The sequence below is a fragment of the Pocillopora verrucosa genome, chromosome 4 (genome assembly GCF_036669915.1).
Source record: "Pocillopora verrucosa isolate sample1 chromosome 4, ASM3666991v2, whole genome shotgun sequence".
NCBI classification, from domain to species: Eukaryota; Metazoa; Cnidaria; class Anthozoa; order Scleractinia; family Pocilloporidae; genus Pocillopora; species Pocillopora verrucosa.
In genome coordinates this window covers 25,246,847-25,258,919 of record NC_089315.1, presented here as the reverse complement: position 1 = coordinate 25,258,919, position 12,073 = coordinate 25,246,847, and the positions used below count along the sequence as shown (strand labels likewise).

The 12,073-nt window shown below is 37.3% G+C and overlaps 1 protein-coding gene across 1 annotated transcript; it reads right to left on the bottom strand.

Annotated features, from left to right (window-relative positions):
* Window positions 1–4,520: 4,520 nt before the first annotated feature.
* Window positions 4,521–6,849, bottom strand: LOC136280397 (major facilitator superfamily domain-containing protein 12-like). The gene is made up of 5 exons (XM_066165411.1): window positions 6,386–6,849; window positions 6,026–6,134; window positions 5,489–5,602; window positions 5,171–5,216; window positions 4,521–4,600 (listed from the first exon to the last, which is right to left on the bottom strand). Exons 1-5 carry the CDS (start codon window positions 6,847–6,849, stop codon window positions 4,521–4,523), a joined length of 813 nt encoding a protein of 270 aa, XP_066021508.1.
* Between the last annotated feature and the right edge of the window lie 5,224 nt (window positions 6,850–12,073).

The window sequence follows — 12,073 nt, the reverse complement described above, 5'->3', positions numbered from 1 at the left end:
TTGTGGATTGCAAGAGCAATTATTTGAAACCATCTGCTCACTGTCAATTTTCTTTCATAAGCTGGCATTTCAATCTCAAGCAAGTAATTGCACAATTGTTAGACAAGATAGTTCTGTTCGGGCAACAATTATCTGAGATCTCCATCAGTAAAGATACTGCCGTCTCAAAACTAAAACATCCCGTTAATGTAACTCTACCATAACCTTGTGTATGGTCTGTGCAACAAAACCCACGCATATTATATTTCTGAAAAGAAATTATAGTTTTGTGTCCTCAGAAAAAGAATGAATCGCAGCGATGGAAGAGTTTTTATTTGCATGTAACCACACCTTTAGCCACACCTTGAGCTTGAACCTCAAAATCCTGTGTGTCTACACAGGAGAAATGGCACAGGCATGTGAATTTAGATATAAATCAACGTTGTTACCTTTCGTTTCAAAGCAAACTTTTGACGGTTGGAGAAGCAAAACCAGTAGGAATACCAAACAGAATACTTCAGACGCCATTGCTGACACATTTTGCACGTATTTGCCAACAGTCTTGTTTTAGCTAGTTTGAATCGAGTGCAGGAAATTGGGTAAATCAGAATATAGTAGATTTAAAAAAGTTCAAAGCAGTACAAAAAAATTGTAAAGGTGAACTCGAGCCAAAAGGGAACTTTTCTGTGCAAAGTGAACATGAAATTGAATTCATATTTCGATTCATCATAAATTCAATAAATTCCTCTTAAATTCTATAAGAAATTTCGGAAAGTATATGGTTTTTTTCAGTAATTGAACTGTAAGTTTATAGTAAGTTTTGGAAGATTTTCTTTCCCAAGGTCACGTATCCTGTCCTGTGTAAACGCATTCATGAACATATTCAGTCTGACAAGTCAATTAGGCTTGAGGGACTGGACAACTACTCCATTAGGCTCTCTGAAACCTAGTCAGGTTTGGTGAATTGGAACAAACAGACACTCCTTGGCTCATAGCTAGCAAGGTCAACAAGTTGGAAAGTTCTTGAATTTTTGCGGTGCTTTTAATGTCCACGTACATGAAACGAGAAAGCAACCCATTTTCTTGCGACAAATTTTGATACCACTCAACCGTAGAATTGAAACGTTTCAATAAAGAAAAAGGATTGGAAAGCCATTGGAGACAAAATGTCCTGATTTCCTCATTCGCCCTCAGCCGAACTCTTACTACGCACGCTCAAACTAGCTAGCTCGAAGCTCCGTCAGGTTCGATCACCCGGAACAAACAAACAAGCACGTACGTTAATATAATTTGGATTTATTTATAATTGAGTTGATAATGTAAATTGGCCATGTTAGAGAGTTTCAAAACTGACGTTTCGAGTGTTAACCCTTCGTCAGAGCGAGTCGTACTCGGCCGTACTCTTACTACGCATGCTCAAATTAGCTAGCTTGAAGCTCTGCCAGGTTCGTTCACCTGGAGCAAAGAAACACTTGTGTTGACATATATTACTTGGTTTTATTTATAACTGAGTTGATAATGTAAATTGGCCACCTTAGAGAATTTCAAAGCTGACGTTTCGAGTGTTAACCCTTCGAGTGTTATATAATTAAGACTGTGAACGTGACCATACCAGTTCTTCAAAACCAAGAATGTCGTAATACATGTAACTATAATGTATGAAAACTTTTGCTTGTCCGCGATTGATCCAAAAGGTTCACATTATTTGTTCCGAGATGTGAACAGTTTTCCGAGCAAACTTTGAGCTATCAATAGAAAAGAACAAAAATCTAAAAAGTTTTGAAAATAGATAGACTCGTTTTCAATTAAGATACTACACTATTATTATCATTAAACAGACAAGATCACTATCCATGTAACATTTAGGAAAAGTGGACTCTTGTTCATCTCGGTACGAGAAGTTATTACGACTTGTCTCCTTTTATTTTACGGAATTCTACAATCGCAAAACTTTTCATTTGAAAGAGTTTTTCCTAAAATCTGAACAACAACAGATGGAAATGATCTTTACAATCTCTTCGATTTAAACTTGATCGTTAAAAATGAAAGAGTTATTGGTCGTATAGGCCGAAATCGTGGGTGTGTCTGTGGAATCACCTTTTAGAAGGTTGACTGAACTCTACACATAATGCAATTTTCAAAGAATTAAAAGTTTTGAGTCCTCAGAACAAGAATCCACCACCGCGATGAAGATATGACTATTATCCAAGCTGTGGCTTGACGTTGCTTTGACTCCTAATGGACATTGGTTAACTTGAACATCAAACGACGATTGGCCGTGTAGAGCCTCAACATCTTCTGAAACTAGAAGAACAAATTGACAGAAGAATGTTTCGTTGACAACAAAGACAACCACGTGTAATACTGACTAACAAACACAAGCTCTAAGTTTAAAACCGTCTTATTAACTGAGCATGGATAGCAGTACTACATAGACGCAAAACCATCACGAGGTAAATGCATTTACACAGGCTTCTGTTATTTGGTAAGATTACTAGTTTAAACAAAGAAACGCTTGACACCATTGCGTCAGAGGATAATTCAGAGTATTTGCAGTTATTCTCCATACGTTACCCAAGTTAGAGACGTCTAACAGCTTGACAATGTACTTACCTTTACTTTTGCAGGTAAAGTTAGATGGTTGGAAAAACAAAACCAGCAAAAATGCCACGAGAGTTAATACTCCAGGCGCCATTACAAACACATGCCGTACGTAGTTGCTAACCGTCTCATTTGAGCTGCTTCTTAATTGAATAAAGAAATTGAGGAGTTTACTAAAGTTTACTAAATTGTGCATAACTTTAAAACTGTCATTAAAATTTCAAATTGTCAACGATGGCCTTGTCAAGCTGGTAAAGACAAACCTGTTGAATATACATTTCGAGTTTTAACAAATCGGCTGGTCATCTAAACGTTTTAAATACCATGTTTCTTGTTCCTTCTAGGGTAAATTACAGTAAAGATTTGATAGACTAACCTTTCTTCCAGATAAAATTCCTGTATACCAATGATGAGTGCACCCTTTGAGATTCTGGCGATTACAGTGATAATGGAAAACACTGATCCACTGGTTTCCTGACAGGAAATCACCGTATCAACTCATTGATCTCAGATGGGAAACCAACATTAGTACTATTATTAACGTAATCTTTTAACCAACAGGTCTTTAATTTCTCCTCACGGTGTCAAGGTAGTTCCACCATGATGTGCATACCAAGGAAAGTATGAAAGTTACTGAGACTAAGTTAACAATAAAGTTGTTCGTGGTTCTGTAGCAAGCAAGACACCAAGAAAAGATATGAGTATCCTTTGAGTAATTGAACTCCTGACCATCGAAACTTGAGGAAAGATGGTTCATTTGTCGTGTTAAGTTAAATAAAGCCATCAAGATGATCGTTGATTTATTTCCCCTCTCAGCCAATCATCATCAACAAGTAGATAAGCTGACGTTTGGCGCAATCAATGCATTTCCACTATCACATACGTAGAATGACCAGCTAGAAGAAGATGTTAATCTAGGTCTTACCTTACTTCCAATTTTCCTTTTCAGTTTCTTACACGTTGAACTCGCTAAAGAGCCACTGGTTAGGAGGACGAGTGGAAAATAAGCGATAGCTGCCTGATTCAGGACAGAAATACGATGAGATTATTATAATTATCAATAAGTTTGAAAACAACTGAGCACTTCAGATTGAACTATACCTTGGGGAATGATAATCTCTCTGCGAGGAATAGCGGTAAATAGCTGTTTACAGAGTCCTGCGCAAGGCGTGTACATGTAAAGATAATGGCTACCTGAGAATTAAAACACGAGAAAAACATCACGGAGAGTCAACTAAATTAACAAACCAGGATAGTTGGAAACACGAGGGTTTACCATGTACACGTTTGGATCTTTTAGCCAGTATTTGATTCCTTTTGGACGTCATTCCTCAGATGTAGAATTTGTTGATTGAACAGGGAGACCAAGAAGATCAGGGTTATCCGCTGAAGTTGGCGAATTATTTGTGCCATCGCGACCTTCTATTCTTTCGATTTTTCTGACGTGTTGTTTTGGAAAATCTTGCATACTTTCATTCAGATTCGTTTTGTTGTCAGGCGTGTGATCGAGATTTAATCCCTGTCGTTCTGTTGCGTTCATTGACGGCTTTTCCAGAAATCCAGAAGGATCGAAAGTCCCAGACTTTCTTTGCTTCCTAGCTGATGTACCGCAACGGCTTTCCTTCTTATAATCATCACCTCCATCATCTTCAAATCCAAAGTTAGAGAGACAAAATTTACCATCATCCGGAAAAAGCACCATTTCATGTTTTCTTTGCTTATATACGGTACAAAAAGATGTTTTAGGGGTCGCGTTGTTGGTAATTTTTCCACAAATCTTTTTCAGTAGTGTTTTTGATCTCGAGTCTGGTGTTCCACAACGCTTCATCAGTTTCATGATCGTCGGCTTTACCGCCCATTGTAATAATAATATAAATAATAATAATATTTTTATAACAGGGGCAGGGGATATGCGGACCTTAACTTGTTTCGTATTTGTTCTATTTCTTTTTCCGTTGGAACTTGTTAGTGAAAAATCTGAGTGACCCACGCCTAGCTGGAGGTTTAATTTTGCGCTGCGCTGAAAAAAGAGTAATAGTAAAGTTGTCTAAAAAGACGATCCTTGAAGGCGGGGTTGACGGATGAAATTCTTTACCCATCTTCGCCATCTACTTGGCTGGTTCTTCGAAGTAAAACTCGAGCTAGCATAGTCGACATTTAGCCTCTTGGCGGAATGCAGTCTAGAAATACCTGAAGAGAGTTTGAGGGTTGGATATCCTTACTGTGACCACTAATCTTAATCTCCAATTGACATGCGCTTCTGAACTAGATATTTTTCTTTAAAGAGGACGTTGTCTAAATATTTCAAACAAAATTGGTGCTGTCTCCAGATTGGACCACCTGTATCAAACTTGTGGCATGCTTGCACACAGCCATGGTCAATAGATTCTCAAAAATACCGAGGCAACAATACATTCGATATTAAGAAGCTCCATGCAAAAATAAGACCTATCCCCCTTGGGATGAAGACGAGTAGCGTTTTTCATATTTTTAGTTTAGTTTGATGTCGGAAAGGACGTTACATCTGCAATTTAACAGAAACAACGACAGTTTTAAAATTATACACCACAGTACATATCCATAGACTTACTTGCATTTTCGGGTCCAGACTCTTCAATGAATTTTCCAGGAGCTTTCTGCAAAATAACGGGAAAGTGGCCAGAGTGAATTGAAGGTTGCTTTAGATAATGTGTAGACCATACCTCTATCCCTCTGGTCATGCTATGTAACTTCAAGACCCGTCCAGATTAATAGACCTCTTGTAGATAAATCAAATGAAGAACGAAGAAACAATCGCGCAAGTGCGTCGCTATTAGCTCCAAGATGTTGTCTGCTTTCCGAACGCAAAAATAAGCTTTTATACGACCTTTATCTGAAAAGGAAATATCTTTTTTGCTTCCTGTATTACCGTAAGATCCGTCGTGGTGCTTTCTTTACTCTGACATTTTCGAGGTTCCTTTGTACCAATGTGGAAGATGGCTGCAAAGAAGAGTCCTGTTCCAGTAGCAATCCACGAGAGGTACTGTTTAGAAAAGAATTAATCAACTAGCATCTTAACCCTTTAACTCCCAGAAATGATTAACTTGTAACCTCTCCTTGTAGTAAACATACATTCTCCAGCTAATGAGAAAACTCATACTTATCAGAAAGAAGTTTTTATCTTGATCTAACACTAAATTCTCAAAATTAATTTACAAGGAAATGCACAGCAGCTCCAGGAGAGAAGTGACAGTCAGATCTTGAAAGTTGCAAGGTTAAGGACAAAAAAAAGATTTTTAATGCCAACAGAGATGTGTGGAAGGAGGCTGGCAGGCTGATAGGGAGAGAAAACCAAATTTCTCCAACCCGTTTTTTAATTGCGTTTTTTTTTATGTCATTGTATTAAGCTTCCGCCTGTTTGTAAAAGCTTATCGTAGCATAACGTTATTAACGAAGCTGCGCTTACCGCAAAATCTGGAAGGCTCTGGGGTCCCAGAGTATCGCTATTGTCTTGTCCGAAAAGGCCCCAGGCGATCGCATATGTGTAAATACCACTAAGAAAGCTGAACATTGTCCTTTTGAACAAGGAAAAGAGAAGAATAAGAAAAATTGTTCTTAGATGTCACGTTTATTATTCCTACAGGATAAGTTAGGAAAAAACTGCCTCAGAATGTCCGTGCTTGAGTTGAGTTATATAAAAGTCATACAAGTGATTTATGACGACGTAAAATACGCGTCTGTCATCCAGTAGATCTTTGGTAAGAGCCCAACAAAATGGGTGAACAGTTAAGTTTAATTTAATATAATACTTTTAAAAATAGCAAACCTGATGGCGCTTAAATCTGTTAGTTCTTCAACTGACACAGCTGAAGTTGTGATGAAAGCCAGGTGATTTATCTCCATCACGCTGAAACACATGTTATACAGTGAGTACAAGAAACCGTAATAGACGGTGGGAAGCCAAGTTTGATGGTTTCCACTACAGAGAATCCAACTGTTGCCCCAGAGAGGAACTACGATGCCCATAAAAACCGTCGCCATGAGATGCCAAGATATTTGCATTCCAATTTTCTGTGAAAGAACGGGTACTTTAACCATATCGCTGAGGTAACCAGAGATTACTGAGGTCAACGCGTCGACAATTTGTCCAATGAGTATTATAAGTCCAGTGTCCACAGCTGAAAGTTCGGCTACCTCCATTAAAAATAGGAGACGAAATGAAAACATGCACTTGCAGAGTTCATTGAATATACTTCCCACTGCACACAGGAACCTTTCTCTTGTATGCATTGTAAAAAAAAAGTCCCCTCCGGGTCTCCTCTTCACTTTCTAATAGACCTTTTTACAGTTCCCAGCGCCATATTGGAAATGCAGCCGCGCTAACGTGAGAACGAGGCTGGGGTTGACTCGTGTTAAATCTCTGTGAGCGCACTTGGTGAAATTCATACTTAGGCAGTAAAATTGTACGATTTTTAAGGAAAATGGATTGTCCTAGCCGAAATATCGATAAAGCTAATTTTTCTCCCAAAAAGAAAGGAGAGTAGTGTGCCGCTTTTGGTTGTTCAAATACATTTTATGGCCCCAATGGTTTGCCTACGAGCTTTCACTTCTTCAAGTTTATGCACGGAGGCATGTATTTTTGCTAAGTATTCATCGTTCTATACTTATCTTATTCTCGTGAATTATGAATGAGGGTGACTATTGTTGCAAAATTAGTACAAATTTTCAATTAGGTACCTGAATTTTTTTAAGTTCGATAGAGTTTTTTTGCATTGCCGCCGCAGTAAGTCAATAAGTTCAGTACTGCTCACCTGTTTACTACATGGTTTGCCTAAAACACTCCTAGCAGAGAAACTCTTGGAAAGTAATTGCTTTTTATAAAATAACCAAGATCTTCAGAGTTTTCACTTATTATGGCAGACTCAGAAAACTGACACAAATTTGATAGCAATTGTGACCAAAGCAGTTTTCAGTAGTTGTTGTTTTTGTTTTTCATGATAGCATAGTAATCCACCATGGATGCCACATGGATCTCTCAAAAAATATTTTGTGTGCTTTATGTATCAATCAAATTGATGCTTCAAATTGGAAAAAAGAAAAAGTGAGTTTCACCAACTAAAAGAGTTCTCAACACAAAGATGAACTGACACTAAATTTTGTTATTCGCAAAATTGTTCTCATAATAAGAAGTTTGATAGAAGTCTCGCAAAAAATAATTTCTCATACAATTCGATGGTCTGAAAGATTCTCTTTCAAACAAATCTTATGGTAACTGTAACAGTATGAAATAAATATCTTGATTTGGATATATTTCTCAATCTTTTAAGTATCTCAAAATTATACTATCATAACATTGGTTAACACAATGCAATTAGAACTAGTATAGCAAACCTTTGTGTCAGAAGGCCTCTGAGTGCTAAGAATGGGAATATCAATTCACTGAATGTTTATCACTGACAGAAACTTAAATGTGTGTAAAGGACTAGCATTGCTGAGATCAGTAGCTGAGAGGAAGCATTTCTGCTCTCTTCCTTTAACCCTTAAATACCTAAGATCTGATTGTTAATTCTCCCTTCTAGTTGCTACACATTTACTTGTAAATAAGTTATGAGAATTTTATGTAAGATCAAGATAACTTCTGCCTGATAAGTTTCAGTATTATCGTTATCTGTTTGCTGGATAGTGTTTGGATATTATAGGGAGAAGTTACATGAATCAGTCACTTTTGGGAGTTTTTAAATTGTCTAATATTTTGGTCTGATCCTTTTAATGCTGTCTTGCCACCTAATAAATCACCATGAGTCGCGAACTCAAATGGTTTTCAATGTATCACGAGCATAAGTTGTCCTGGGCCAGATGGGTTTCAAAATATTATGGCATCTGTTAGTTACAGTTTTCCCATTCTACCCCTCGCATTGTACCCCTCCCTACTCAGTGAAAGTCAAAATTAATTTCGATGAAGCTCAGAAACTTACGTGGAAAGAAATAAAACATCTGTATGGTCTAATAAAAATAATAACCTTAAATAACATTTCCGAACTTCTAAAAATGCAGCTTGAGTCGAGAAGCCGAAATATTCGCACTTAGGGGACCCGTAGCGGGTTCATTTCAACACATGTTGTGACTAGGAGGAAAAACAACAGAGGCAGTCATATTGATAAGCCACGTATTTGCGTTCGTCTTCAGTTGGTATAAAGTAATCATTGCTCTATCATTGTGCTTTTCCTCGGGAGCTCTTCAACATACAGTCCACACATCAATCACAGCGGCCAAGATTGTTCTTTGTTTCTCCCGTCCAAGCTTCAGCGGATTGTTTGAAAGAGGATTACAAGGAGTTTTGAAATTATTTTCCCTTTATTTTATAACTTAACAAGGTTCTTTATTGGCCTCTTACATTTGAATATTTAATTTCAAAATTGGTTCGATTTACATACATCACACGAAACAGTTTTTGGCTGATCCTGTCACATGATAAATTTACGATCTCTTCTTTTCTTCTCGAGGACTTTGGTTAATTGTTTTTTCTGGCCGAGCCTTTTGATTGAATTTTTTTTAAACTAATTACTGCCGCAACATCTAAAAATAGTCGCGTGGTTATGGAAAAAGTAGCAAAGTGGCTATGAAATTAATTCATAAGAATGTACAGAACTGAATCCTACCCCAGCCCTCACAATATTTTACTCTGACTAAAACGAATCAAGCTCGAAATGCATTGAGCTAATCTTTTGCGTCGTTTGAAGGCCTAGATACTGCTGCCGTGCGCTTCTTTTCTTTGCGGTTTTACTGACCCTTTTAGCATAGATAATGTCTGCTGAAAAACACTGTAGATTGTGAAAGACCACAAAAATTTATTTCGATGCCTGGTGCTATTCTTATCCTCAGTAAACGTTTTTGTTCTTATAAAACACACAATAAATTGACCTTGCTTAGACGAATTCGCTAAACCATAAACTGACGTTAGAACATTATCATAGCTTATTATTCTTCAGAGTCATCAAATTGATAAAGATCGAGGTTGATGATAAGGAGACTAATTACTGCAATTTCCATAATTAAAAGCAAGTTGATTGAAAAGCATTGATGTAGATTCGACTCAATCTCGTCCACCGCCACCTCCCATAACCTACGTTTGGCCGATTATTAAGAAGTCCTTTTAAAACATTGACATTGGAAATGAATTTACCATCTCTTTGGATGAAGAAATTTGAATTGAATAACCTCCTTCGAATAAGAAATTATCGTCACTTAGATATAACCAAGTAGAGTGTTTTTATAGCAAGTAAACTGACCCTACGTAACTGAGAGAGCAAAAAACTAAAATGTTCACCATAATTACAGGCTCAAAGGCGACTGATTTCGGCTGGTTTCGAGCTATTGATGAAAATTAGAATAATTTAGAGTTGTGGATTGCAAAGGCAATTACTTGAAGTGAAATGCAATTTCAAACCCTCTGCTCACTGTCAATTTTCTTTCATATGCTGGCATTTTAATCTCAAGCAAGTAATTGCACTAATGTTAGACAAGGTAGTTCTGTTCGGGCAACCATTATCCGAGGTCTCCGTCAGTAAAGATACTGCCGTCTCAGAACTAAAACATCCCGTAACCATTAACGTAACTCTACCATAACCTTGTTTATGGTATATGCAACAAAACCCACGCATATTATATTTCTGAAAAGAAATTATAGTTTTGTTTCCTCAGAAGAATAATGAACCGACGCGATGTAAGAGTTTCGATTTGCATCTAACCACTCCTTTAGCGTTTGTTTGTTTCGTAGAGAAGCTGAGGAAGTGGAACATCAACCGATAATTGATCTGCTTGAGCCTCAAAATCCTGTGTGTCTACACAGGAGAAATGGCACACGTAAAGGTTATTAAAGCAGAGGAATTAGAACAAAAAGCAGAGAAAGTCTGCGTGGATATATGGTATCTTGTGTAAAAGAATAAATTTTTGTGACCATTCGCTTGGAGTCTGTGTATGTACAATCATTCTTTGTGATTATCAGTATGTTACACAGCCATGTGAATTTAGATGTAAATCAACGCTGTTACCTTTCATTTAAAAAAACCTTTTGACGGTTGGAGAAGCAAAACCAGTAGGAATACCACCAAACAGAATACTTCAGACGCCATTGCTAACACATTTTGCACGTAGTTGCCAACAGCCTCGTTTGAGCTAGTTTGAATCGAGTGTAGGAAATTGGGAAAGTCTCTTTTCAGTGGCCTGCACTCGAAGAATTGCTAAGGCAAGACAACTTTCCAAGCTATCTATGCGATGGACCAGTGTTTTAACAGATAAGAAATGTCGGAAAGTATGTGTTTGTTTTCAGTAATTGAGCTGTAAGTTTACTGTAAGTTTTGGCAGATTTTCTTTCCTTAGGTCACGTCTCCTGTGTGTAAACACATTCATGAACATATTCAGTCTGACAGGTTTACTCAATCAAGTCGATTGAGATCTAGTCAGGTTTGGTGAATTGGAAATAACAGACACTCCTTGGCTCATAACTAGCAAGGTCAACAAGTTGGAAAGTTCTTGAATTTTTGCGGTGCTTGTAATGTCCACGTACATTAAACGAGAAAGCAACCCATTTTTCTTGCAACTAATTTTGATACCACTTAACTGCAGAATCGAAACGTTTTAACAAAGAAAAAAAAATGGAAAACCATTGGAGACAAAGGGTCCTGATTCCCTCATTCGCCCTTCGCCGTACACTTACTACGGATGATCAAACTTGCTAGCTTGAAGCTCTGTCAGGTTCGATCACCCGGAACAAACAAACGAGCACGTACGTTAAGATAATTTGGATTTATTTATTATTGAGTTGATAATGTAAATTGGCTACGTTAGAGAGTTTCAAAGCTGACGTTTCGAGTGTTAACAAACAAACACGTGTGTTGACATAAATTACTTGGTTTTATTTATAACTGAGTTTATAACGTAAATTGGCCACCTTAGAGAGTTTCAAAGCTGACGTTTCGAGTGTTAATCCTTCGAGTGTTATATAATGAAGACGGTAAACATGACCATACCAGTTCTTCAAAACCAAGAATGTCGTAATACACGTAGCTATAATGAATGAAAACTTTTGCTTGTCAGCGATTGATCTAAACGGTTCACATTATTTGTTCCGAGATGTGAACAGTTTTCCGAGGAAACTTTGAGCTATCAATAGAAAAGAAGAAAATCTAAAAAATTTTGAAAATAGATTAAGATACTACACTATTATTATCATTAAACAGACAAGACCACTATTTATCTAAAATTTAGGAAAAGTGGACTCCTGTTCATCTCGGTGCCAGAAGTTATTACGACTTGTCTCCTTTTATTTTACGGAATTCTACGATGGCAAAACTTTTCATGTGAAATAATTTTTCCTAAAATCTCAACAACAACAGATGGAAACGATCTTTACAATCTCTTTGATTTTAACTTGATCGTTAAAAATGAAACAGTTAATTATGGGTCATATAGGCCGAAATCGTGGGCGTGTCTGTGCAATGACCTTTAGTAGGTC

Excerpts from the sequence above, each read along its gene's own strand:
- LOC136280397 (XM_066165411.1), bottom strand. The coding sequence starts at position 6,849 with ATGCATACAAGAGAAAGGTTCCTGTGTGCAGTGGGAAGTATATTCAAT. Across the intron at positions 6,135-6,385 it reads ACAGATTTAAGCGCCATCAG|GACAATGTTCAGCTTTCTTA; the intron begins GTTTGCTATTTT and ends CTTGTTCAAAAG. Across the intron at positions 4,601-5,170 it reads GTCTGGACCCGAAAATGCAA|CGCAGCGCAAAATTAAACCT; the intron begins GTAAGTCTATGG and ends CTCTTTTTTCAG.